Genomic DNA, 22,285 nt, shown 5'->3' with positions numbered 1-22,285 from the left:
TCAAACATTTTGCATAGGAAGTGGTGCATAAGGTTGGTGATCTCCTTTTCTTTCTTAAGCAAATTTTATTAATAAATAACAAAGAAAAAAGAAAGAGGGGCTAGGCCACACCTCAGTAGAAGAAGATAAAGTGAAAAAGATAGAGTGAAAAAAAACAAAGGATAACATGCTACAAATTATTTAAGAAGATAAAGTGAATATAGAGTGCAAAAGAACAAAGGATAACATGCTACAAATTATTTGAATCGATAAGAAGACAGATTCGATTTGTCACTACCCAAAGCTGCTCGGATAAAATATCACAAAATTTGTTAAAAAGACCAAAATCAACAATTCCTGGACGAAAAAAACATGTAAGATTTGATACTGTTTAAATGGACAAAATTGTAAAAATAGCCAGGATGTAAACAATATCATCCTGCCCATTTTCAAATATTTTTTCTTATTTTTAATTTACATCAGGATGCGTCCAGTTTCATCCTCACTATTTTTTAAGTTTAAGCCAGGATGAATCCAGTTTCATTCTTGCTATTTTTTTGGCGTCCATTTCACCCATATTAATTTTTACTCGTCCATTTGAACCATGTTTTAAGAATATTTGGACATTTGACCCTATTCCCGATAAAATATGGTGGCTCATTCCACCACTGAGACCATGTAATAGCTCCGCATTTACCCAACAAATCAGCCACTGCGTTACCTTCTCCATAAATATGAGAATATCTGAATTGTATCGATGATAAAAATCTCAAACAATCTTCCCAATAAACGGCAAGCCTCCACGGAACTGGAGAGGGATCTGATAACGCCCTAATGGTTGGTGATCTCTTGATGTCAGTCCAATAGAGTGGTTTCTCGATGCCGTCCAATTCGAAAATCAATTTCAACGGACAATTTAAAGATCTGTAAAAAGTAAAAGCGGCAACCGCAAACATCAGATATGGAGCCCATCTATATCTGTCCTCAAGTATCATTGAAAGTGCCATGCTAAATGCAATTACCACACTCAATACCGATAGGATGAGACTTCTAAGACCTCTCTTAAGCGTTCTTGGCAATGCTAGCTGAAAATTCCTTTCAGTATGATTCCCAATATAGATGGATAAGAACAGAAGAATTGCTGTGGTTGAAGAAAACAGAGCTAGAGCATCTGCCACCATGAATACAAGGAATGACTGCTTTTGCAAAAGTACAGGCTTTCCCGTCTTAGTTGCATCAGTAACGTCACTGAAAGTTCCACCAGGTAGTGTAATTGCTGCCGCAAATGCAACCGTAGCTACCAGAGCGGCCACTACCTGACATGATTCGGCAGTACGTATCATGTATGCCTCGGCTTTTTTCACTAAATCTTTGTGTTCCCGAGTAAAAACCTCTCGAGGAATTTCATCAGCATTATTTCTCATATTTCGTAAAGCACGTGGTACCCTATTCTTCACTTTCTTTACAAGAAAAAAAAAACCAAGATTACAATTAGAAACACTTGGTATATATTTTACTTGCTAGACTTATTATAAAGAGTAAAAAAAAAAATAGTGGTAAATTATAGAAAACGCACCTTAAACCAAATAATCTCACTTTGGATTTGAGCAACAGGGCTGGAATAAATATTTAGCCGAGAAGGAGGTGCAATTTTGGCAGCAACATGTAGGATATTACCACCGTTTGATTCTACTGTGCGAGTAGTTAAAATCTTCTCATCTGCGTTCATGTGTTCGTACAAGTAATCGAAGATTTTTTCCTGTCTGTTCTTGACCGCTATTTCAAAGATGTTTCTCCGCTCTTGAGGAATCCAAAGTTGATCCGGGTAAGTTGAAATGCACATTCTTACAATGTCGATTGAACCATTTTTTACCGCAGTTTTTATGAAATTGGAGCCGAAGAAAAATTGATACTTATCTTCCCCGTTCATTTTTTTAAATTGTTTAAAAATCAACTCTACCAATTCCAGGACAACAATGGATTGCAGTTGGCGAGCGTGAAAACCTGCAAGCAAATCATCAAAACTTGGTTTACCATTCTTAGGGGTTTAAAATGTAGTATTTCTTTAATAAAAAAAACTAATGGCCAGACCATGCATGGAAGAAGAGCTAAATTAAGCTTGATCAAGTAAGAGGATGACATACCTCTAGAATTGTGGTCGAAGAAGAATAGCACTTTGAGAAATATGGATGGCTTCTTAGTGATTTCGCAAAGGCCATAATCTACAAAAGAGAGAGATTATGTTATTATTCACTTCTAAAACCGAATGAAAGAAGACATAATTAAAGTCTCCCTGAAAGTAAAATATGATTTCAGAGATGTAATTATACATGTTAGGAATGATAGTATCGATTTTGCATAGGCGGTTGGAATTGAAAGATCCTTTTCTGCAATAGCATATAGCGCAGTACTGTTGCCATCGTCCTCTTGGGCAGTTGCTAAGCTTGGGTGTCGGTCGATTAGAGTAGTTGCCAATTCTGAAATATTAATTTTTGAGATCAAATATAATCCTAAGAGTAGGATTAAGAAGAATATGTATATAGATAAATTTATAATTAAAATTACCGTATAAAGCAGCATGAGTTATGCTGCATATGAGATGAGCTCCCGAATGACCTTGAAAGATAGTTGGTTCATCTTGCATCTCATCACAGAGGAATCTAATAATTTCTTCATTCTTCCGACTGACATATATAGCAGCATTGAGTAGCGGATTCAACCCCTCATTGTTACATATACGTATTAATTTTTTATGTTTTTTCACCATTACTTTAACAGCGTCTTCAAGCCCAGCAATTACAGCAAGATGAAGAGCTGTATTACCATCATACCTGTCTTTCAACTCAAGTGCTTCTATGGGCATAATTTCGATTAGATTTAAAACGAATTCTGAGTGTGCTGAACCAGCTGCAATATGCAATGCAGTCCTTCCACATACTGTGATCGAAGCTTTAACTGAACCGGGATCATTATCTATGAAAACTCTTGCTGATTGCCAATCATTATTCATTGCAGCCTCTAATAAAGGTCGATATGATTCGTGGTACATGCCAAATCCTGTAAAAAGTTTCAAAAAGTTAGTTGCCGTGGACGATCTAGTTTCTTCCATAGACAAGACCAGAGAGAAAAGATTAAGAGATCAGAGAAATCTATGTATTAAGAGGTTTTAAAGATCCTGACTTAAATGAAATATAATGATTAAGTTCAGTGGAAGTTGAGATCGGAGTAAATAATTTACTGTAGTCTTATAACAGAAGGAGTAACTGAAACGACCTAGTTTCTCTACAGCAGAAACACGAACTTTAAAAAGCCTCCCATGGTGGCCAAAACCCCCTGATTTAGTCTTTGCTGCTACTAATTTTTGGAGAAAGAGAAGGAGACAACTTTTTTTTTACTTGATCGATGAAGAAGTCTTGTTATCTGAAAACTCTGGAATAATTAAAATCAGAGCTCGAAGAGAGCTTATTTATATGATACTACCTGTACCATGAAGAATATTCCAAGTTGGAGAGTAAACAAAACCCATCTGCAACTACTTAGTGAAGAGTCAAAAGGGCGGCAGATTAGTCAAGTATCTTCACGTCCAACTTAGTTAAACGTGGTACTTATACAGGAGATACGTGGCTATTAGGGAATGGGTGGAATAAAGGGATAGAGAATAACAGACGATCCAAAGCCATCAAAAAGGGTGCCCAACTCCCAAGTTTGCAAGACCAGGACCCTAGTCGTCAAAAAGAGTGCCCCACCTCCCAAGTTGCAAGACCAGTACCCTACTCATCACTCCTCTGTTTCCTACTCATACTTTTCTATTTCAAAGAAGGGGTGCTATGTAGGACATCCTACCCGTAACTCCTCTATTCTTTCTATTAGAAATTATTTTACTAGTTCTAGGTTACTTCCTTTATTTAGAATTTACTTTCTAAATTCTAGTTTGTTTCTTTGTTTGTTTAGTTTGACTTTTATCGATAAGGCACCTACGTTTCTCAAAGTTCTACTCTGCTCGACCCCGGATATCAAGGATGCCTCCATCGATCTTCACATAAAACATACATTGATTTGTTTGCAGCTTATCGCACTAAAAGATTGAGATCTTCTATCACGGTGACATAATTGGTTAATATAATTTTTGAAGAAATTTCGCACATGACTAAAAAAGACATGTATCATTTTTTCTTCGGATCTAATTTCCTAAAAACTGCGGCAGAAAAAGGTGCAATCGAAATTCTAAAGAAGTGCATTTCAACGTATCAGCCTTGGTTTCCTCAGCTTTGGTATCTGGATCAGCTTTGGTTTCCTCACGAGGGGGGAAACATATTTCAAATAGCTATCAGAGAACAGACTAGAAAAAACCTTTGATTACTTGGATGAGAGGATTTAACTACTCGCACAGTGGATTCAAATGGCGGTAATATCCTACATGTTGCTGCAAAATTTGTGCCTTATTTTCAAATTAAAGGTGGTCTACGTAGTAGCCCTGTTTTTCAAATGCAAGTGAGATTCAATGGTTTAAGGCACGTTTTCTATAATTTACTACTGCTTTTACTCCTTATACGCGTCTATAGAGTCTCTAGGAGGTATGAAAGGTGTTCTAATTATTTTCTGGGTTCATTTTTCCTTGTAAAGAAGTGGAGAAGAGGGTACCACCTGCTTTAGCGAAAATGAAAAATGATCAAGGAGAAACTCCACAAGAGGTTTTACTCGGGAGCACAAAGATTTAGTCAAAAACGCAGAAAACATACATGTTACGTACAGCCGAATCATGTCTAATAGTGGCCGCTCTGGTAGCTACAGTTGCCTGGTGGAAATTTCAGTGACAGTAATGCAACCAACAAAGAAATGCCAATATTCTTGGGAAAGAAGTCATTCCTTGCATTCATGGTGGTGGATGCTATAGCTCTCTTTTCTTCAACTTTTGTAATTCAAGTGTTTTTAACCGTCTTCGTTGGGAGTTATAATGCAGAAGCAAAATTTGAGGAAATAATGCCGCGAAGGCTGGAATTCGGCCTTGTATTTCTTAGGGTATCTGTAGTTAGTGTGACAATTGCATTTAGCATAGCACTAATGATGCTTGGAAATGTTATCCACGGGCTCCTTATGCATATGTGGGGCTTCTTTTTGTAGCTGCGGTTACTCTCTGGTTTCGTTTCAGCGGTAACTTGGAGATTTTGTTTTCTTTGAGAAATTTAATTTGGAGATTTATGGTTAAAACAAGAATCAATAAGCAAATTTCATTTCCATGTTTTCTTAACCCTATTGGTACTTTTGCTTCGTTCTCTGTTATTGAATGGCAATTCCGAATTCAAATTTCATCTTATAATATGAACAAATTTTTTTTCCTGGGCGCTAGGTGAGGCGATGGGTCGAGAAGAAGAACTTTTTGTTACTACCTTGTTTGTAAGTCCTGTAGTCTTCTAGTTTTAGACTTAGGAGTGTGAACAGGTGATGAGATATCAACACCGAAGGTACAATAATTCATATAAACATACTGTTCTAGTCCAATGCATTATTGCTCATTAAGTCAAAAAGGACAAATTATTACCCACTTGCTGTACGTCTTGGCTTTTTATTTTCACCACCAACATTATACTGTCCTACATCACATGCATTGTTTTCATTGTCGTCCTCTTTTTATCACACTAATGGAATCCATTCATTCTTGACCTTTACCTTTGTATTTGTTTAATTCAGTCGTATTTCGCTTTGGTTAATTTATCATGGAGGTTCTAGGTACCATCATTGGCAACATAATAACTCATGCTTGCGATTGTTGTGCTGATAATACATCTTATCTCTCTGAACTGAAACAAAATGTAATAAGAGCTTTGGAGCTAGTTGAACATTAATGAACTAAAAATTAAGAATCAAATCTAATGTAATTTCAACCAAATTAATACTGAAAAATGTAACCAAAATTGTAAGGAGTTAGCAGTAAATTAGAGAAGTGAGTACCGTGTTCATCTCAGATTTCTTGGCTTTGTTGCACACACGTTTTTTCACTGCTTGACGAGCACTCTTGGATGCTGATTCAACTTTCTTCATTGGAGCCGCCACACAAACCACATATTTATGCAATTGTATCAGTTCATTACAACCATGAGTTGGAGGATAACCCCTGAGAACATCTAACTAGTTTTACAACTTTACATTATTTTAAAAAGTTATTTATGTCAAATGAAAGATCACAAATACCGCTTGGAATACACTTACAAAACACATTTTCCAGATAAAGCAACAAAAGAATACACTACTTCTACAAATGTTAGCGGTTTCAGCGACAATAGCCGTATGCAGATTAACCATAATCAGAATGGTCGAAAAGATCAACATGTTTGCAGGAATAACTTCCTGTTCCAGGTATCAATTATCATCGAACTTTTCGATAAGATAGTTGCAACACCTGTTATTCAGATTGATTTTAGATGATTTAAAGTTGCAACAAGCAGAAAAAAACATTACTTCAGCCAAGTTTCAATCTTTTCTATTGTGCTAACACCTACCAGGCAACCAGTAGAAGTAAGAGAAGGAAATCGAGATACAGTAAGGCACCCAAACTCGCTTTTCTTTGAAGGGTCCGTAGAAGTAATTTTTGTTGGAAAAAAATACAGTTTTATGTGAATAAAAATTACCAATAAAAAGGTTTTTCCAAAAATAAAAAACACCTTCCAAATTTATCTCTTAGTTTTTTACGGGATAAGTTTACCATATATTTTTTGGATTTGGGTTAGGGTTTTATATATGAAGAACCTCTTTTTATTGCCGAGATATATAGAAAAAACTTCTTCTTCTTCTATGTTTTTGAAACGAGGGTTTAAATACGTTTCATGTGTTTTCCGCTGCCAAGTTCTAGATAGAATAATGATGCAGGGCATACTACAATTCCAGAAGATTCCGCTTAGAGGTTTGGCTTCCATGGTTTCCTAGTTTCAATCTTTCTTATTTTTAGGATTCTTTTAGATTTCCTTTTAGTTTTCTGTTTCCTAGTTTGGTTATTCTTCAAGCCTATATAAAGGCTAGATTAAGTCTTGTAAGAGCTATCTATTACTCAATCAAATTATTAAACACAAAACTTATCTTTCTCTTCTTGCTTGAATTCTCTTCTATTCTTGCTTATAGCAATCTAGTATTGCTTTCTTTTACCTTGTTCCACATTACTTGGTATCACCCGCTTAGTTTTGGGTTTCTCATCCTATCACTTGATCCTTTACTTCGCTTCCGCAACATCTTTCATTCCTTTTAAGTACAAAAAAAAATATGACTGCTCAACCAGTTACTCTAGCAGCAATCGAAGCTCTCATCAAATCTCATACCGAGATTTTGGAAAAAAACATTACTGAAACTCTTGAGAAGTCCATGGAGGAAAAATTAGGGTTAAGAGATAACAAGCTTGAAGCAATGCAGAATCAACTTTTCAAGGTTGCAAAACACATAAATATAGATTTGGATATGCCTGAGCTTGTAGACTTAGAAGAAAAAACTAAAAACGTTACACTTCAGTTTTTACAGAATGATGAAGTACCTAAAGATGTATTGCGTACTTTAAACATTAAGAAACCGTATGAAGGGTTCATAGGTCATTCAAAGAAGAAGCTAGTTTCTCCTACACTCGATAGTGATGATGAAGATGAACGTGAGAAAGATCTAGAGAAGAATTGGATTGAAGAACGACGTTTAAAAACTGGTCACCACCCTTACAGTTCTTTACCCGAATATAAGCTAAAAGCTGATATTCCCAACTTCTTTGGAAATTTTCGTATTGAAGAACTAACTGATTGGTTCTTTGAGGTAGAAGCTTTTTTCGAATTTATGGAAGTCCCTGAAGATTCTAAGGTCAAACTTGTGACTTACAAGATCAAAGGAGGAGCTGCAACCTGGTGGGATAAGATCTGTGATGATCGTAGAAACGCTAACAAACCGAAAATACGTAGTTGGAAACGTATGAAAACTTTGATCAGGGATAAGTTCTTACCTAGAGACTTTATGCAGCAACTTTTCATCAAATTGCAGAACATTCAGCAGGGGGCACACACTGTTGAAGAATATGTGTCAGATTTCTATAATTTGGTGGCACGAAATCAACTCAAAGAATCTGAAGAACAATTAGTTGCAAGATTCATTGACGGGCTGAATAGATTAATACAAAATGGTATGACTCATTCAGTTTTTACTATGGTCGAAGCTGTGCAGCAAGCTATTAAGATATAAAATCGCCTTCTTCGTTCTTCTAAGACTTATCCATCCAGACAAGGGCGTTATCAAAATAATTCCAGGGGTACCAATTCATCTCAAAACTTTTCTCCAGATACTGTTTTGACTATTCCCAGGCCTCCTTATGATGATGTTAGCCATTCACATCGACAACCTAGCCATATTGTGCCTTATACTCCACCTCTGGCAACACCTATCTTAGCCAATCCAGTTGATCTTCACCCGGGTCAGCAGTCTCACTCTCTGCAACCAACTCCTCATACTACAGGGAATCGGTTTCATAACAAGCAACAACAATTTCCACCGCAACAGAGAACTACTAATACTTATGCAAAATTTCGTGGAGATAAGTGAAATAAATGCCAGCAATCGGGGCACACGTCTAGTGATTGTCGGAAATTCAATGCTTTGATTGGTGAACCTCAGTTCATTAATGAAGTCACTGGTGCGCTTAATGAGTTCGAAGATGAAGACTCACCTGGTGATGACGATGAGTTTGTTGGGATGATTCGTCCATTATTTCTTACTCAACAATGCAAGTCTCAGAGACACAGTATCTTTAAATCCAGATGTTATATTGGGGGTAAAATCTGCAAGATGATAATTGATAGTGGCGGTGTGGATAATTATATTGCTGATCACGTAGTTAAGAAGCTTGAACTACCAGTAACTTCTCATCCAGAACCTTACACTGTAGGATGGGTTAATGCCTCTAGCACACAGAAGATTACTCTTCAGTGTTATGTGTCATTCTCTTTTGAGGGTTATGAAGACACAGTTTTATGTGATGTCAGCAACCCATCTTCTTCTTGGCAGACCTTGGCAATACGATCTTCACGCGGTTCACAATGGTTTAGAGAATACTTACACTTTTGTTCATAATGGGAAAACCAAGGTTCTTAGTCCATCCAATTCCACTTCAAACTCTTGTGCGCAGACTGATGCTGTCGTAGCCACTGTTATTCGTTCTTTGCACCCACAACATTCTTTACATTCCCATGAAGATTCTAAGCCTATGATTGAGTTTCCTGCAAAGGTGAAGCCCTTATTATTTCAATATAATGTTTTATTTCCAGATGAACTACCAACTGCATTACCTCCTTTACGGAGTATTCAACACTGCATCGATTTTATTCCTGGAGCCTCTTTACCAAACCAAGCACACTATCGCTTGAGTCCTGCTGAGTATGAGATATTACAGGGACAGGTAAATGATTTGCTTACAAAGGGTTTGATACGACCTAGAAACAGTCCTTGTGCCAGTCCTGCCTTCTTGGTTAGTAAAAAAGACAATGGATGGAGGATGTGTATCGATTGCAGAGCATTAAATCGCATCACCATTCCTTATATATTTCCGATCCCGCGTATTGATGATATGATTGATTTACTGTCGGGCTCTATTATTTTTACTAAGTTGGATTTACGCAGTGGTTACCACCAAATACGCATTCGAGGTGGAGATGAGTGGAAAACAACATTCAAGACACGTGAAGGTTTATATGAATGGTTGGTCATGCCATTTGGGTTATCTAATGCACCTAGTACTTTTATGCGACTTATGAATCAGGTTATCCAACCCTTTCTCAGTAAATTTGTTATTGTCTATTTTGATGACATACTAATTTTTATTCGCAGTGAGCCAGAACACCTCCAACATCTTTCACAAGTGTTTCAAATTCTTGCTGACAACTCTTTATATGTTAATTTGAAGAAGTGTACCTTCATGGCTTCTTCAATAACATTTTTGGGATATGTGATTTCTACTGATGGTATTCATGTCGATCCTTCTAAAGTTCAAGCAATTGAAGATTGGACAGTTCCTACTTCTATTCGTGATGTTCGTAGTTTTCATGGTTTGGCTTCTTTCTATCGAAGATTTGTGAAGAACTTTAGCTCTATTTCTGCACCTTTGACTGACTGTCTCAAGAAGGAGAAGTTTGAGTGGACAGAAGCAATGGATAAAAGCTTTATTCTTCTTAAAGAAAAGCTTTGTATGGCACCAATTCTTGCACTTCCGAATTTCAACAAGCCTTTTGAAATAGATTGTGATGCATCTGTTGTTGGTATTGGTGCAGTATTATCACAGGAGGGTCATCCAATTGCATATTACAGTGAGAAGAATTCATATGCACAAAAGAAATGGTTTACATATGAATTAGAGTTATTAGCTCTTGTTCAATCTCTTAAGCAGTGGCATACTTATCTTATACATAGGGAATTTGTTGTCAACACTGACAACCATGCTTTGAAGTTTTTGAATACTTCTGGTAAAGTTAACAGAATGCATGATCGATGGCTTTCCACACTCAACAAATACACTTTCTCCGTGAGACATAAAAGTGGCAAATTGAATTAAGTTGCTGATGCCTTAAGTAGAAGAAGTCATCTATTAACAACAATTCGTAATGAGAGTTATGCATTTGACTATATCAAAGACATTTATCCAGAAGATGAAGATTTTGGCAAACTATGGGATCAATGCAGTTCTCAAACTCATGGGGTTGATGATTTTCTTATACAAGAAGGTTTTCTTTTTAAAGGGAATCGATTGTGTATTCCTCAAGGGTCTTTACGTTTACATCTTATGCGAGAATTACATGGCAGTGGTCTTGGTGGTCATTTTGGGAGAGATAAAACCATTGCCCTGATTGAAGAAAGATATTTCTGGCCATCTTTGAAACGTGATGTACAAAAGTTCGTACAAAAATGCATGGTCTGTCAGAGAGCAAAGGGTACAATTCAAAATACCGGGTTGTATACTACTTTACCAGTTCCTGATGCACCTTGGGTTGATATAAGTATGGATTTTATGCTTGGTTTACCTCGTACTGCTAGAGGTAATGATTCTGTTATGGTTGTAGTTGATCGTTACTCTAAAATGGCTCACTTCGTAGCTTGTAAGAAATCAATTGACGCTTCTAATGTTGCTTCTTTGTTCTTTAAAGAAGTAGTAAGATTGCATGGGGTTCCAAAGTCTATCACTTCTGACAGAGATACAAAATTTTTGAGTTATTTCTGGAAAAGTTTATGGATGCGCTTAGGCACAGTTTTACAATTCAGCACAACTTCACATACGCAAACTGATGGACAGACTGAGGTTGTTAATAGATCACTTGGGAATTTGATTAGAGCTAAGTGCCTGGATAATAGTAAGCAGTGGGATATGTTATTGCCACATATGGAATTCACTTTCAACACTTATGTGAATCGTTCTACTGGGAAAACTCCATTTGAGATTGTGTACTCTAAAGTACCTAATCATACTCTTGATTTGGTAGCCTTACCCACCACACAGAGTACAAACACTGCAGCCGACTCTTTTGTAGACAAAGCAACTGAATTACATAATGAAGTAAAATCTAAACTGGAGAAGTCCAATTCTAAATATAAAGAGGATGCTGATAAACACAAGAGGTTTAAAACCTTCAAGGAAGGGGAGCTCGTGATGATACATCTAAGAAAAGAGAGATTTCCAGTGGGTACTTATAAAAAAACCAAGATGAAGAAATATGGTCCTTTCAAGGTTATAAAGAAGATCAATGATAATGCTTATGTTATTGATCTACCAAATGATTGGAATATCTCCAACACATTTAATGTTCAAGAGATTTTTACGTTTCATGGTGACAATGAACTTCTGGTTTGTTTGGACAACTCGAGGACGAGCTTTACTCTAGAAGGGGGGACTGATGCAGGGCATACTACAATTCCAGAAGATTCCGCTTAGAGGTTTGGCTTCCATGGTTTCCTAGTTTCAGTCTTTCTTATTTTTAGGATTCTTTTAGATTTCCTTTTAGTTTTCTGTTTCCTAGTTTAGTTATTCTTCAAGCCTATATAAAGGCTAGATTAAGTCTTGTAAGAGCTATCTATTACTCAATCAAATTATTAAACACAAAACTTATCTTTCTCTTCTTGCTTGAATTCTCTTCTCTTCTTGCTTCTAGCAATCTAGTATTGCTTTCTTTTACCTTGTTCCACATTAAATAAGGTTTGAGTATGCTCTTCAAACTTTATTGAGATTGTTGTATCTTGGAGGCAGATGTCCAATAGGGCTATAGCATCATCCTTTTTGGAGTGTAGCAGGGCATTATTGTCTTAAGGACAGCATGTTGAACATGCGCCTCAATCCACCATTACAAGTTTCTTCTTTCTATGGTGTTTATCAGGATGTTCAAGACACCAACAGATGACTAAGGAGAAGACACAAAAATCAGATAAGTGCCTCTTATATTATTTAGTTGTTTGGTCAATTTTAATTGTTATTCCCAACAATCTTAAGACAAGACTAATCTTAGAATAACAATTAAGAAAAATCAAATTTGGGTATAAGTAACTCTCGCAAAATTGGGTTATATCAATTTCTTACAGTGACTATTTTTTCACTTTACTACTGTGACCGTGATGAAACTGTAGCCGGTTAATATGTGCTTTATTAATGGCTTAAGTGGGGTGTCTTTTATATCCTGAAATATACGGGACATGGTGTGTTATAGATATTGATTATTAACTACTTATAAATTAGCTTCTTCCTCTTGTAAGTTGGTGTCATACTTTTGCATGTGCTTATCTTAATTTACTGTGTACAACTTAAACCACTTGTATCTTATAAACTATTGGTCAGTGATCCAGCCGCAGAAATCTGGACGTGTGTCACCTGACTTCGAAAGTGCTGAGCGAATTAGGAGACTCTTTAGCCTTCCTGAAGACTTATTCAACGTTTCATATCCAGACTTCATTGTTCAGTTGATCTATGACAGGGACAACATATTCGGGAATATATCTGCAGCTATTCCAGCCGTTCCCGTCACTGCATCAGTAGGTGTTGGCAGTCATTAGAAGTGGCAGTTGATGGAGTTGCGATGGGATGATTAATGGAAGTGAAGGTCTGGTAGTATAAGTTCGAGCTAAAGGGCTTGTTGGCTGTTAGCAGCGAAGAAAGGAGGAAACTGTTGTTTGGCAGTGACGGGAAGCTGTGCTATGAATCAGTTGGTTGCTGAAGGTCGTAGCTCATTCCCACGTGCACGGTTATGCATTAGATGAAGCTTCCGAAACAGATAGAAATCCTAGAGCTCCCCGTCACTTGTCGGAGGTAACTGGTGATTATGATAGTCATCATAACAGTTTAGTATGTCCTCAGTGGTACCAAGGGATACCCTTTTGGGGTATGCTCATTCCCTTCATCCAGCACCCCCCACAGTTCCGTAACAAGTATCCATGGGATTCGAACTCCCATCCAGGGATCCCTGTGAAGCGGATTGTTCCTTATATGAATTCTAATGGTGTTACTCCATGAGGCCCCCAGTTCTTATCCGAGAAATCTTCCATAACATCAGGTACAGAACCTAGAGTCGTTCAAATGCAATAAGGAATGAAGGAATAGTTGATAGAAGAGGTGATTATTTCTCTGAAACTGAATTGGAAGAGTTTACATGTATGTATAAAGCCTTGCCAGACAGAAGTATTAAGAGTTCTGATTGGATATAGCATAATGTTTTGAACGATCTTTTGGAGTCTTACATCCAAGACAATCAGAGGTCAAATGGAGTCCTAGTGTTCCTCATTGTGGAAAGGAAACGATGAGTCAAAACAAAGAAAAAGAAGAAAGACAATGAAATCAGTGGAACCAAAACAAAGAAAGAATCAAAAGTTATTGCTTCTGCTAATCTTCTTGCTTCTCAGCAACTTAGCTTCTTTCTCAATTGAAAACAATCCTCTAATGGTTCGTGCATTGTGAAGTCACCTGAAGACCTAAAGCGAGATGATGATTCTCTACACATATGAAGGTGGCTTTTGGAAAGTCATGGAAAGCAGAGCTCTGTGAAGGGAAGATTTCAGAGGAAAAAATTGATGCAGGAAATCGTGCAGTTCTTGTTATTAGTACATCTTCACTAAGAGCATTGGAGCTTCTCAGGGGCTTACGGCCGTTGACAAAAGGGTATCGTGCTGCAAAACTGTTCGCAAAACATATGAAGGTTGAGGAGCAGGTGGCGATGGTAAAGACCCGTGTAAATATTGCTAGTGGTACGCCGAGCAGGATTAAGAAGCTGATCGACATGGATGCATTGGGGATATCACGGTTAGCCGTGATTGTGCTTGACATGCACACAGATACCAAGGGTTATTCGTTGTTAACTCTTCCACAAGTCAGCAATGAATTCTGGGACTTGTATAAAACCCACTTTGAACAGCCACTGATACGAGGTGATTTACGTATCTGTGTATATGGCTCTATATCCTGCGGCAGTGAGCTAGTTAAAGTCAGGTGAAAAATCTATATGAAAAGATGAGGCGATGTATGAGGAGCTGGAACATTGGATTATGCGGATCAAAGTATTGTCCATCAACAAAAGCATGCGTGATGGCACTAGTAAGTACTATGCAATTTGGTTCAGTAATCATGCAGAGGTAAAGTGGAATTCACTTCAGGTACCAACCCCATCTAGAAAGATGCTTTTGGTTGCACTTTTTATTTTGAAGTTGTGTAATTCTCATCTTGGGATAAGAATGATGAATTATGGTAGACAGTCCTAAGATAGTTCGTCTATATGATTTTCATTGAGAAGCTATTTAGGTTGTCACCTTTATCATGATATTTTAGGAGATGAGGGTCGGTTTATCTCGTTGATTTACTGGATTAGTTGCCATTTTGAACTTACTGAAGGCAAGAGCTAAGCTTAAATAATAATCTTAAGTAATTTTTAAGGCAATTACTAAAATGTGAGGGACCTTCGGCCATAGTCATACATATACGGGTAAGGCGTTTTGGCCAGTTGGGGTTGTTTATGAATCTGTAGGCTAGTGCACCTTTTTGTTCCCAAAAGGAACACTTGATTTAGGTAACGATACATAAGTAGATGTTGAGAAAGTATCCTTAATGGTTAATCAGATATGGGACAAACTGCAAGGTTTGGAAATTATGAAATGTATCTGATATAACCATACTATACATATATGTATAAACCTAGATACTTATCGTACCACATGTCTCTATTATGATATTTTGTGATGTGATGAAATCTTGCGATGTGACAAACATATAACTGTTTTATATCTACTAACAAATCGGTGTTGTTTAAGATTTGACAGGAAACTATTATGCGGTTGAAGTGGTCTAAAGGATCAGTAGGTAACCAAAAGAAATGTTGAGGATATAGTTTCTGTCTATCGCGTTTAGTATGTGTTGTAAAACAGATTTGCATGTCCGCGTTTAACCTGGGAAATCACAGGGATGCTCTGACTAAAGGATCAGAGATTGGAATGCATGAGGTACATATTTAATTTCAAATATGTGATATATATTTCACTAACCTTAATCTTGAGGAAGATGTAAAAAATGTACTACTGAATAGTACATGTATTTTTTTTAATATGCTTTACAACCACCTATCAAATATGTGATATTTATGACTTGACTGAAAGACCAATTGGTTGATTTGATCTAAAGGATCGAAGGGAACCAGAAGTTATTCTGAAGGAAATGGTCTTTGTCAAACTCGAGGCATTTAATGTGTGTTGTAAATGTGCAGTATATCAGGTGTATACAAATACCCTTTTACCTCAAGAGAATTACTGGGATGATCTGATTAGAGATTTGTGATACTTGAGGTACATCTTAAATTGTGTATGTAATACATATTGTACTGACCTTAAGAGACGTTGTTGTTTCAGGCTATGGATAAATCTTAGCCTATGTGTGTATCCTTGATAGACGCATTTATGTGTCTATTTTCATCTCTTTTGTGTATTTTGTTAGTACCCATTTTTGCTTATTGTGGTGTTTTTATGTTTGTTTAGGTGTTTTTGGAGAAATACCCCTTGTGTAGAAAGAGTTGCTCAATAAGTAATGTTTTACACCCCGGAGAAATGCACTGAAAGGCACCCCAGAAATGCACCGGAAACGTCCCAGAAATGTACCGGAGGATCCCAGAAAAATTATCATTTCCACCCCAAAATTACTATTTCCACCCAAATTACTATTCGCACCCCAGCACTCTGGATAAGGGGCACCTTCTTCTCAAATTCAAATAAACTTTTTGGCGGGAAAATTGGTTCATCAACTGGCAGAATTTCAATCGACAAAATGAAGGTGTTGTGGTGCGATTCAATGGCTCAAACTTGGTAAGAAGATGTGATATAGGATAAGGAACACGTTTTGGGCTTTTGGTTCGATCAAATTTGGCCATAATTAGCTGTACAATTCACGGAAGCAAAACAGGGAAACACGGGTTGGACACGGGATTGGAGAAGATTTGAGCGTGTTCTTCTCATGCATGAGGGCTCTAGAAACGTTTTGGGTCGTGTTTAAGCACTTATAGAGTGACCAGGATGGAAATCTATGCGTACCAGAGCAAGAATGGAAAGAAAATATTCCCAAGAATATTTTTCTTTACTGCCGAGTTAAAGAGAATTATATGGAGTAATTGAGGGAGATTCAACGAGCTGTATGTGTATAAATATGTTCCCTGGGAGTACTAGAGAGGCTGTCGAGAGTTGGGAGAAGAGAGGAGAGCCACAGACGCAGAAATCAAGAGTTGATCAAACTCTGCTGCTGCTGCTGCTGCTGATGAAGAACACCAAGAACACGAAGAACGGACTCGCAGCAGCAGTCGTTTATCAACAGTGAATGACTCACGTCCGTGGGTCGTAGGTGTGGGTCGTAGCGTTTCAGCGACAACAGCACCTCAGCTTTGTCGTTCATTTTGGACGCCTTCTGTGGGTCGCAGAATCTGTTTTAGAACATTTACTTATCTTTCTCTTTATTGTAAACATCAATTGAGCTTAATAAAATATTTTGAGAGGTTTTCCAACATGATGAGTTAATTCCCTCGTAACCAAGGCAATGGAGGAAGCTATTCACGCAACATAAATGGGTAACTATTTCATTTAATTATATAATTCACCTAATCGCTGCTTTTGCAGAGTTTTAAATTGTTTGAATGATTGTCTTAATTATTTGTTATTCAGTTTGATAGGTTATGCTTGGTTTAATCTCTTGATAATCTATGCTTAAGGTTTACAAATAATGTTTGAGAATTTGTATGATTGATAGTGAATTAAAGATAAAAGAGGACTTAAGAATTGAATAGAGTTTTGAAATATTTATCATTCAATCTTGCGTAGTAGTGGAATCTAGTGTCTTGGTTACCTCTCGCCCAAAATTGTTAATATTTTGTATATATATTTTTATAAGTCTAAAAAAATCCTTTACCTTCACAAGTCTTAGAGTTCGAACCTTTATTACTACAACCCACGAAAAATCTATAATCATTTTGGCGCCGCCGACGCGGATTTGTGCTTAGGTAGAATTTTTAGGTTTATTTTTTTTTTTATTTTTTTTTCCTTTTTACTTTGTCTTTTTGTCTTTGATTTACAGGTTCGAAGTGGAGCACTAAGGACTTGGAGAGGAAAAAGCTTAAAGCGAAAAGCGAAAAGAGAAGAAAAAAGGACAATTTTAGGATTTAATTTTTAATTTTTTTTTTTTAGAGTGTGTGAGGAAAACTGTAATTTTTTTTTTTTTTTAATTTGGATTTTTTTGGACTTTATTCTGGACTTTGGACATTATTTTTTAAAACCCTACGGAAGGGTTATAATTAAAAAAAAAAAAAAATTAAATACAAACTGTTTGCAGAGAAGGACGACGATTACTATATCGTCTCGGCCCCTCGGGTTCGCACACGGCATAGGAGTCGTGGCCCGAGTCGACGACAACGGTTCATCGCCCGTCTGGTACGGGAGGTAAGTCCAATCGAAACACCCGCGAATCTCCTGCAAGCGGGTTACTGTCTGCCTTAAGGTGATAATTGTTTGAGGACGAACCGGACTGTCTTTATTTTCCTAGTAAAGGGCAAGGCCTGGCCTAAACAAGATAAGGGTTCGGATTTCATCACCGTTCTCTTCTTGCCCGCCTTAGGAAAACGAAACCGAACGCGAACCTAAGCTTTAAAATTTGGAATAGAACGAGACCGATAGGGTAACGAGCTTAATAGGAAACTCGTTCGAAAAATATTGGTTGCTCTTTAAGCACACTCCAAAGTTCATGACGGTTTCTGTGAGTTGAATGCGTGACTGCGCTGCCTTGTGATAGCGGTGAGGCCTTGGGTATCAAAGCTCCACTGAGCTTCCCTCGCCTCAATTCAACTTACTTTGACTCGGATTGATTCCAGAGGGGTTTGCTCAAATTGCAACGAATTCCCTTTCGAAAGATAGAAGCTGGTCTAGAAACAATCTAAGTGGAGCCATCATGCTTTTTGTTTGCTAGAAATCTTTAGGTTTGTTTTGGTGGAGTCGAGTCGGCCTTGTTTGTGATTGTGTAGAATTCCCCTGCAATTAATAATGTCGAACTGGTATGATAGAAGCCAATACAATGAGTATCGACCTGATTTTGATTATGGACATCATCCTTTTTATGACCATGTTGGGAATAGTGGTTGGGAACGCCATCCTTTGGAAGGATATGGGTCATACCCTGGTGAGCCCAATTACTATCCACACATGCATCAGTCTTACGAGCAAGAAGATTATAGTACTAGTTCTTCGTCTCTAGAGGATACAATCAAACTATTGAAAAGTAGTCCTTTTTATGATCCTTCTGATAATTCCTCTTTATTAGAGTCAACACGTAAGTTAGCTGAGTCGACGCGTAAGTTAGCTGAGATGAATAGTATAATTATAGACGAAAGAACAACAATAATGAGTGAACCTTCTTTAGAAGACCACCTCAAGCGGATAGCTGAGACGAACGAAAGAATTGCTCGAAATTACTTGAATTGCCAATCTAGTGTATCCAATAATACCCTTGAGAATGAAGATAGTTATTTACACAATCAAGAGAACGAGGTTATAATTGGTAACACTACTTATTTAGATAAGGTTCAATCATCTTCGTACTATTATGATGAGGATAGTAGTGATGAAGAATCTGAAATATGTAGGCATAGTGATCAGGAATCTAGTAATCCAATTGAGCTTTATAGTGATTATATTATTTCTACTTCAAATCCAAATAATTTTTATGATTATTCACCTATTCAAGAGGATGAGGATTTGATTAGGAATACCACCGTTTTAGACGATGTAGTATTTCCTTTTGATTACGAAGCCGATAGTGGTTTAGAGGAACGGGTTTATTCTGAAAATGCTGTTTTAGAGTCTAGCGACTCAGAAACAATAATCTTGAATGAAGAACATAGACTCGTAGAGATGAGTAAAGATGCACTACCTGATAAAAACTTAGAAGAATTAATTGACCACTTCCAAGAATCTGATGATCTAGATATTAGGGAGATTGTGACTAGTCTATCTAGAGACACTGAAAACTCTAAGTTTGGGGGTGATTATCACTTTCCTAGTGCTTTACCTTTAACTCTCAGAAAGTCCCCTCATATAGGACTTAATATCCATTCCTTAACCATCTTACAAGATTATCTTCATACTAGGTTTACCGAACCTAATGATGTCCTGAAAAAAGTTCAGTTATTAGAAACCCATCCTCTGGTTGATGTGGTTTGCCCAGGCTATGATACTCAGATTGACTTTGTTTTCCTACCAAATAGTTTTCTTCCAACTGTGGGAACATTTCAAATGAGTCGAATATTAAGTTCTGAGACTAAGCCTAAGTACTTTAGGTTAATAGAATCGACACATTTTCCTAAGAATGACCACTACTCTCACTGTGGTCAACTTTGTAAGTCATATCTGATTGACTTAGAGGATCCGCAATTATTTAGGTTATTACTTCGTGATTCTAAGTTCGTATTTGAGTTTTTACAGACTCTAAGACCTAATAATTTGGATCCAACCTATGAAAACACATCCAATGAAAATATTCTATTTAGACCCTTTCATAGAACCTGAACCTGAACCACAATTAGCGATAGTTATCAGGAAACTAGGTAAGGGCATGCTAGTGTTTTTCATTTCGTTGGTTCACTGTAGTTTCCTTTTGTCAGCTCTTTTTGGTTTTAAAGACCCACAGTTATTCCGGCTACTGTTATACGGTTCGAGTTGACTAAACCTTTCCTACGTCTGGCTGAAGACTTTAAACTTAGCACTTCTTGGGAGGTAACCCAATATTCTTGCGACACGGTAATATCCTTCCTTATCTCTTTTGCTTCAAGTGGTAACAGTTTCTCCTTGTTCATGCTTTTAGTTTCATCTTTAGAACATTGAGGACAATGTTAGATTTAAGTTTGGGGGTATGGGAGAAACTTTTTAGTTGCATAATAAATAAACTCCAGTGCCTAGAAATTTACGCCTATTAAGGATAGCACTAACCAATCTAAGTGGATGGAAACATTTTTGTTTTAGGAGTTGAGGAACCAATCTGACTAGATGGAAACATCTATAGAGTCTATTCATAAAAGCACAGAGCTCAGGTGTTAGAAATAACATGATAGTTTCGCCATATCTTGTCGAGTCCTTTTCACTTTCTATTTTTAGTTTTCTTTTATTTCAAGTGATTTGGTGGGGCACACGATTCAAGTTGTTACCTTTGCTAGGGTGAAATAGAGTGACTGAGTTACCCAAAAAAAAAAAAAAAAAAAAAAAAAAAAAAAAAAAGACCGGACCAGTTAGACCAATCGGAATAAGTATTAACACTTGGATAGCAATATGCGTGTGTTCTCCCTGTTTCCGTCGCCTAAGCAAGCGTGGAATGCAGGACCCGTGGGAACTATCGTGTAATCTGCTGACAAGAAGCATGCGCTTGGATCCAAAAGATCTATTCATGCCGTTAAGTTAAAAAAAAAAAAAAAAAAAATGGTTATTGTTATGTGTAGTCAACTGCTGGTTCCCTTGTATTTGCCAGTTTGTTGATCTAGATTTAAGTTATTAACTACTGGTTCCCTTGTATATGCCAGTGTGTTAATATTAGTCAGACCGGTATCTCAGTCATTTAGGTTAGGTTCACCTTGGCAGAGGCCTTCAGACAGATATGGGAAACACCGTTCACTTTTCAACCATCTACATTTTTCTTTTTCCATCTTCTTAATCTTTTCATGTGATTAGTCTGACTCCGAGTATGATGTCCATCGTGAAACTATCTTAGTAGAGCTCTGTCACTTATATGGATTTTAGTATGCTTGAGTGCAAACTCGTGTACAGCAATTGGAATTTCGCATCAGGGTTCTTCCTCTTAGAGTCAATAATTGTATGCCAACCAAGGAGGTTCTTTAGTGCTTTCCAAGGTTCTGCGTAGATAGCTAGGGTTGGAGTATTGGTTTTTGTGGGTACACCTCTGATAAACCCACCCGAGATTAACTCGGTCACTTTTCAAGAATAAATTTTGCTCGAGGACTAGCAAATAATAAGTTTGGGGGTATTTGATAGACGCATTTATGTGTCTATTTTCATCTCTTTTGTGTATTTTGTTAGTACCCATTTTTGCTTATTGTGGTGTTTTTATGTTTGTTTAGGTGTTTTTGGAGAAATACCCCTTGTGTAGAAAGAGTTGCTCAATAAGTAATGTTTTACACCCCGGAGAAATGCACTGAAAGGCACCCCAGAAATGCACCGGAAACGTCCCAGAAATGTACCGGAGGATCCCAGAAAAATTATCATTTCCACCCCAAAATTACTATTTCCACCCAAATTACTATTCGCACCCCAGCACTCTGGATAAGGGGCACCTTCTTCTCAAATTCAAATAAACTTTTTGGCGGGAAAATTGGTTCATCAACTGGCAGAATTTCAATCGACAAAATGAAGGTGTTGTGGTGCGATTCAATGGCTCAAACTTGGTAAGAAGATGTGATATAGGATAAGGAACACGTTTTGGGCTTTTGGTTCGATCAAATTTGGCCATAATTAGCTGTACAATTCACGGAAGCAAAACAGGGAAACACGGGTTGGACACGGGATTGGAGAAGATTTGAGCGTGTTCTTCTCATGCATGAGGGCTCTAGAAACGTTTTGGGTCGTGTTTAAGCACTTATAGAGTGACCAGGATGGAAATCTATGCGTACCAGAGCAAGAATGGAAAGAAAATATTCCCAAGAATATTTTTCTTTACTGCCGAGTTAAAGAGAATTATATGGAGTAATTGAGGGAGATTCAACGAGCTGTATGTGTATAAATATGTTCCCTGGGAGTACTAGAGAGGCTG

The 22,285-nt window shown here is 37.3% G+C and overlaps 1 protein-coding gene and 1 pseudogene across 2 annotated transcripts; one reads left to right on the top strand and one right to left on the bottom strand.

The window, feature by feature from the left end:
• Positions 1–328: 328 nt before the first annotated feature.
• Positions 329–3,035, bottom strand: LOC113323320 (ankyrin repeat-containing protein NPR4-like). Of its 2 annotated transcripts, XM_026571616.1 has the most exons (6): positions 2,545–3,035; positions 2,310–2,456; positions 2,124–2,201; positions 1,556–1,983; positions 1,002–1,439; positions 497–903 (listed from the first exon to the last, which is right to left on the bottom strand). In XM_026571616.1, the coding sequence occupies exons 1-6, from the start codon at positions 3,026–3,028 to the stop codon at positions 835–837; spliced, it is 1,644 nt and encodes a 547-aa protein (XP_026427401.1). In that variant the 5' UTR covers positions 3,029–3,035; the 3' UTR covers positions 497–834. The 2 variants fall into 2 exon arrangements, with proteins under 2 accessions (XP_026427393.1, XP_026427401.1); XM_026571608.1 differs by having other exon boundaries at positions 329–1,439.
• Positions 3,036–13,893: 10,858 nt separating this feature from the next.
• LOC113275585 lies at positions 13,894–14,450 on the top strand (annotated as a pseudogene).
• Positions 14,451–22,285: the final 7,835 nt, after the last annotated feature.

The sequence above is a fragment of the Papaver somniferum genome, chromosome 1, assembly GCF_003573695.1.
Source record: "Papaver somniferum cultivar HN1 chromosome 1, ASM357369v1, whole genome shotgun sequence".
In the NCBI taxonomy this organism is placed as follows: Eukaryota; Viridiplantae; Streptophyta; class Magnoliopsida; order Ranunculales; family Papaveraceae; genus Papaver; species Papaver somniferum.
This window is presented reverse-complemented; position numbering and strand designations above follow the sequence as displayed.